Source organism: Acanthisitta chloris, unplaced genomic scaffold (assembly GCF_000695815.1).
Source record: "Acanthisitta chloris isolate BGI_N310 unplaced genomic scaffold, ASM69581v1 scaffold13312, whole genome shotgun sequence".
Taxonomy (NCBI): domain Eukaryota; kingdom Metazoa; phylum Chordata; class Aves; order Passeriformes; family Acanthisittidae; genus Acanthisitta; species Acanthisitta chloris.
This window is the reverse complement of record NW_008660023.1, coordinates 31,085-36,841: the sequence shown is the minus strand read 5'-3', so window position 1 is coordinate 36,841 and position 5,757 is coordinate 31,085. Positions and strand designations below refer to the sequence as shown.

The following is a 5,757-nucleotide window of genomic DNA, read 5'->3' as shown; positions in this document are numbered from 1 at the left end:
GGTCCAGTTTACGAGATCCCACAGGAGTTCCTGACTTTCCCCAGAGACCTTGCAGTGCATCGGCTCGTTCTGTTACCCTGGTTATTGCTTGGCTTTTCTTTTTCCCCAGGGAAAACTTGGGAAAGTTGCTTATCAGAGAAGATGAGGTGATAATGTGGTGCCCACAAAGTGTGTTTGAAATTGCTCACCCTGTGCCTGGTGCTTCAGTGCTGTACCAGATCCCCAGTTTTACCTGTGGAAATCTGGAATATAAAGGGCAGGTTGTGTGACTGCATCTCACGGGGTTTATTCCCAAAACTGGCACTTTTTAAGATTGCTTGCTTGATCCTGGGTGCAGTAGTTTTGCTTCCTGCTCCTGCTGTGTGGTGGTTGTGAGGAGCCATCCCTAGGTGGGACGTGTGTCCTCGCGCGGGGCTGGGCCGGCACTGCCTCGTGCCACGCTCAGGGCTCTGGTTTTAGCTTCCTGCCTGGAGAGAGATGCAGGGATTTGTGGTTTGGCTTTTTGTGTATTTTGTGGATTGCTAAAATATGACCTTTCCTGCTAAGAGGCTGGACTTGATCCCAAATCCTGTGAATTTCACACAAGATCAGGTTCTCACGGCATCGGGGTTGGTTGTCAGAACAGTGGCACTCACGGGAGGCATGGAATAACTGCCTGCTGTGAGCAGAACTCTCAGGTGCACTCCCTCCCGGGTACCAGGAACCTTTTCCACATAAAATCATACACTGGGATTTCCTCGAGTTGCCTCTGGTTTCCATACAACAAATACCACCCACCAGCTGGGGGTGAACACATCGATCACAGCTACACAGGAACTCCCAGACAAGCCCTGGGGGAGCCTTTCACGGTGTTTTGAAACCTTATCTCGTTCCTCTGATCTGTTTTCTCTGGAGATTCCCAAAGGTCTCGGTATGGGTGGATGAAGATGAAACACTACTCAGTGTTCAGCTATGGGATATTTGGAATCTCTTGTAAATGAGGAATGCAGGAGCTGAGTCCCAGATAGAACCTAATCCTGCATGTCTCATATTTGCAGCCTGGAGACAGAGAATCACTAGATCCTCCCAGGCCTCCAACACCAGGGAAATGAAGGTTTATAATGGAAAATGTGTTTTATTTTGTCATCAGAGAGGCTTAATTCCACAGGGAGTAAAGCTGAAAGAGGATCACTGCTCTGCTGGGTGAGTGGCCTTGATCAGCCACACTTCCACACTGCAACTGTCCTGCTCCATGCTGTCCCTCCTGTGTCTTTGTTCCCAGGATGGATCATGGTTGTTATCCTCACAGTAAATACAGTACTGCATACTGGGTAGAAATTAAAACTGGCAAATTCCATGTGTTTTATGTCATTTGGCATTTTGCACAGCCCCCCTTCAGTTTGTCATAAATTCCTAAACCAGAGCAAGGTCACATCTGGTAGCAATTTCACTCTGCCAGATGAGGCTAACCCCATAAAACCAAACTCATTTTCTCCAGCGCCGCTCACTGACGAGTTCTGCTCCCTCTGCGTACGACATGCCGCGTGCCCTGGGAGCTCCACAGGGTGAGTCAGGCTGAGACACTTTCACACTTTATAAACTGTAAGTTTTGGAACACAACTTTGTGTCCAGTCCATGAGGCAGTCCAAGCAGGGCACAGGCTGAAGGCTGCATGGTAACAGGCTGTGGCTCCCTCCTGTTCTCCTGTGCAGCAGCACATCCCTGCAGAGTTCCATGCTGTTCCTCAGTGCCCCGTGTGTCTATCCCCTCACACCCTGAGGAACCTGTCACATACAGAATCCATACATAGCTACTGCTCTGCTCCTCTTTTGCATGCTCTTCAAGTAGTTCTAGCAAAAGTTGTGAGTCTTGGGCAAATCAAGATACACATGTTGAACGCTGAACAAACATTCGTTGCACTAACAAAGTCATGGAGTGATGATCAACCTTTGCACATTGTAATAACTGGAAGTAATTCCCAGTACCATGGAAGTTCAATAGCAGTCAGTAGTTTTGTTTGATCACATTTCCATTGTCCTGTGTTTTGGTAACAGTGGTTATTTTGGTATGTCATCATTGCTTCCAAAGCACTGTGTGGAGCTTGGTGACCCTCCCAAAAGGAATCTCAAACCAGAGCGTGGCAGTAAGGTTCCTTCACTCACAGGAGCAAGGAGTGAAACGGTGATTATGTGTGTTGTTAAATCAAAATAACAAACTTAGTTCAAAAAATGTTCTTTCAGGGCTTCCTGGGTTTTGCACGAGAATCTCTGAAAAAGCAGGTCATCATTTTAAATAAATTTGTTACTCTTACCTGTTATAAATAAAAGCTCATGAAGTCCACTGTGACTGGGAAGCAGTAGTTAGTTAGAAACCACCTTATCTGCTTTGATTTTTGTGACCCAATTTATACCCTTTTATTCACAGGCCAAGTATCCTGACATTGTGGCCCTTCCAGAAGGATTGCTGGGAGATTATATCATTCTAAGGGACCCCAGAGTTCCTGAGTAAGCCAATAAATGCCATTCCTGATTCATGGAGCTTTGGGATTGTGCAGGCCAGGGCAGCATCAGAGTGGGACAGCTCGGGGGTCACTGTGTAATTGGAAGCAGCTCTGGCTACACTTCTGCATTGTTTGAGAAGGGCAACAGTTAGATGAAGGAATTACTACCCTACCAGCCACGTGGGATTTGTTTGGACTCCCTGCAAAATGTGTTCTGGCAGGTTTGGGATATTCAAGAGAAAAAAAATCCTTACAGTTACCTGTAAGATAATGTTATTATCACTGTCAGCAATTCTGTAAGGGCCAAGGAACATTAACTGCTTTGTGGAGGGATCAGGCCATTTCCTTCTCCTGGTACATCTTGCTATAACATGCTTTAATTTATATGGAAATACCTGGAAATAAAGCACAGCTCCCTCTGTCACATTTGTGTGTGGAACAGCAAACGAACTGTAAGAGCTGGTGCTGCTTGGTGCAGCCAAACCTGCTGTGCTGAGCTGAATAGCTCAGGTTGATGGAATGAACTGTTAGACCATCACATGCCTTAGTTTAGTTTCTGTCACCAGGTGCCAATTCCATTCCCTCTCACCTCCAGGCACGAAACACAAGAATTTAAGCACCATTTCAGTGGGTTGGTAGAAATCAGACTGGCAGAGGAGTTTGTTTGCAAAATCCCAGAACAAGCTGTGCACAAATTCCCAAAGGATTTGTAACAAACAAAGTGGCAAAAGGCTGACAAATCACCTTTGAAGGAAAGTTTTTAGAGTCATGATGGCACAAACACTGCTGAGAAAGGGAGCCTCCTCCTCACAGTGACCTGCTGTGTGCAGATCAGATTTGGATTAGGAAAGCCTTCCCTGCAGTGAAGAATTCCACAAGCTGGGAGTGGAAGGGAATACAAGACACAGTAAAGCAGAGGAGCTGTTACCAAGCAGTTTACTTTCCTCTCTTACCTTTTCCCCACTGCACTATGCAAATGAACCCTTCCTAAGAGACAAAGAACCAGGGGGAAAAGTCCTTAAGGTTGAAAATTTCGATGTACCTGGAACCTTTCCTTGTTAATAGGTTACTGGTTTTCCTCAGTTTATTAAGTGGTCCTGGTTCCTGAATCCAGAGCTGAGTAAGTTGCAGTACATGAGGTGAATTTTGTTGGAGAGCACGAGACTCCCAAATGCTGTGCTTGTGCTTTGAAGGAACCTTAGAGACAGTGGCCTGGTTAACCCTGAACTGATTTCCTGTGCACCCCATACAGGTTTGAATTAATGGTTGTCTGGAAGATCCATCTGGATGAGGAAGGAAGAACTACACCTGTCCTGGACCTGCTGACAAAAGTACCCGAGCAAGGTAACATCAGCTGCTTCAAACACCACTGCTGAGCCCTCAGGCACAGCACCAGGCCCCTTCCTTGGCCAACATCTCTTTAGATAACACAGAACTCCACCTCATGGAGCTCAACAAGGCAAACAAACACCCATGGAGCAGCAGATATGCTTCACCTCCTCTATCATTCCTAAGGGTTTACAAACCACATCTGCCTGCAGGTGTCCTGCTTCACCCACCTGCTGTCAGCACTGCTGCAGCTCTTGGGAAAGAAATAACCTTCACTGTTGTGTTTTTCTGGCAGTCCTGGAGCAGAATCTGAGTGCTGTGGAGAGTGCCCCTGCCTGCTTCAGGAGCATGCTGCAGCTCCTTGGGATCGAGGCAGCCATCGAGAACCTCATCAAGATGGTTGGCCTGGGAAAGTGAGTGCCAGCATGACTTACACCAGGTAGCAATTTCAAAAGTAGTTTTAATTAAGATATTGTGTTACACCGTCTATAATTTTATTGAATATAAACATTAAGTTATTTTCCATTTAGAAACCATACTCATAAAACATGCTATCTGTACAATTATGGCACGTTATATATAAATTGTCATGACATGAAAATAAATACAGCCATTTAAATACAAAAATGCCAAATAAAATAGTTACATGTACAGAGTGATTTCATTATAAATTTATCTTTCTGAATCATTAATGTACCAGAGTGGTTTATCTTCTTAACATTTTCTAGATACCTGGAAATTGTTAAAAGATCATGCACTGTCAAAATCAAGTCCATAAAAATCCATTTCATTTCACAGCTCTGTAAAAGTACAGTGATTTTAAAATGACAAGAGAACAGTAAGAGACTCCTAGAACAAAGAGTTAAATAGTTTTCTCCTTAAATTAGGGTGGAAGAAGACAATTTGAAGATTTCAAAGACATACAATGCTAAAAAACCCAAGGGTATGAAGTAACTTTGTTCACAACGTAAGCGTTGAGACAGCGTTGGACTAACCCAGAGAGGCTCATGACACCCCTGGAGAGAGAGATGGGAGTTCACTCCTGCCACTGCAGCACTTCCTTTCCATTTCCAACTGCTAGGGGAAAATTCTAGTAGGTAACATATTATGAAAGCATCACCACTATTCATACATTCATCCCTGAAGAAACAAAACAGGTCAGACATATGTCTTGCCTCTCCCTTCACTTCCATTTGGGAACTCTCAGTGTTTTCCAAGAGCTCCTGCTCTGCACTAGCTCTCCGTCCCAGCCAAAGCAATACGACTGGAAGTCATGTACCTCTCAGGTAGGGAGTAACAGCTGCTGTTGTGGTGCCAAGGGCCCAAACCCACAACGTGTGGGCTCTCAAGTGACAGAAAGAGACTTCCATTCCAAGGCCAGAGCTGCTGCAGCCACACCAGAGTACAACCACCCACTCCACTTTGCAGTGACTGCAAAATGTCTTACTGCAATGGGGAAGTAGGTAGAGAAATCAAGAACTAAAGCAACAGTATGTTTATACCACCATAAATGTAATAATCCACTGTTTAATCACTGAAATAGTCTCCCACTGTTCTGGTAGGTCAGGAAAAACTGCCAAACTGCAGCCGAGCAACTCCAGAGATTAGGTTCTGATGAACAGCAGCTCCATAAGGAAATCTCCTGTCAGATAAGGCAGACTAATTTCAAGTTTGGAATCCAGTTCACAGGCAAGATTCATTGCTCCTTATCCACTGAGATGGAACTGGTTTAGCTGGTTTTGTGTAACCTTTAGTTCAGTTCAGCTTTAGCTCTCTCTTGCCTGAAAACAAAGCTCTTTGCTCAGCACAGACACTTCTATTTGCACATGAAACATGTGTAAAGTTATAGCACAAAAACCTGAAAACTTCCCAGCTGGAGGTGATCCTTCCTTCCTGCTTCCTAACAGCGGGAGAGTTTCTGTATTTAGGAGTAGCTCTCAGTGCACTCA

The 5,757-nt window shown here is 45.0% G+C and overlaps 1 protein-coding gene across 1 annotated transcript in view; it reads left to right on the top strand.

Annotated features, from left to right (window-relative positions):
* Nucleotides 1-4,225, top strand: part of CENPP (centromere protein P) — a 130,408-nt gene extending 126,183 nt beyond the window's left edge. The window contains exons 6-8 of the mRNA XM_009069660.1: nt 2,404-2,483; nt 3,732-3,823; nt 4,104-4,225. Of these exons, the coding sequence (XP_009067908.1) occupies nt 2,404-2,483; nt 3,732-3,823; nt 4,104-4,225 (294 nt within the window). The remainder of the gene's footprint in view (nt 1-2,403; nt 2,484-3,731; nt 3,824-4,103) is intronic.
* The last annotated feature ends 1,532 nt before the right edge of the window (nt 4,226-5,757 follow it).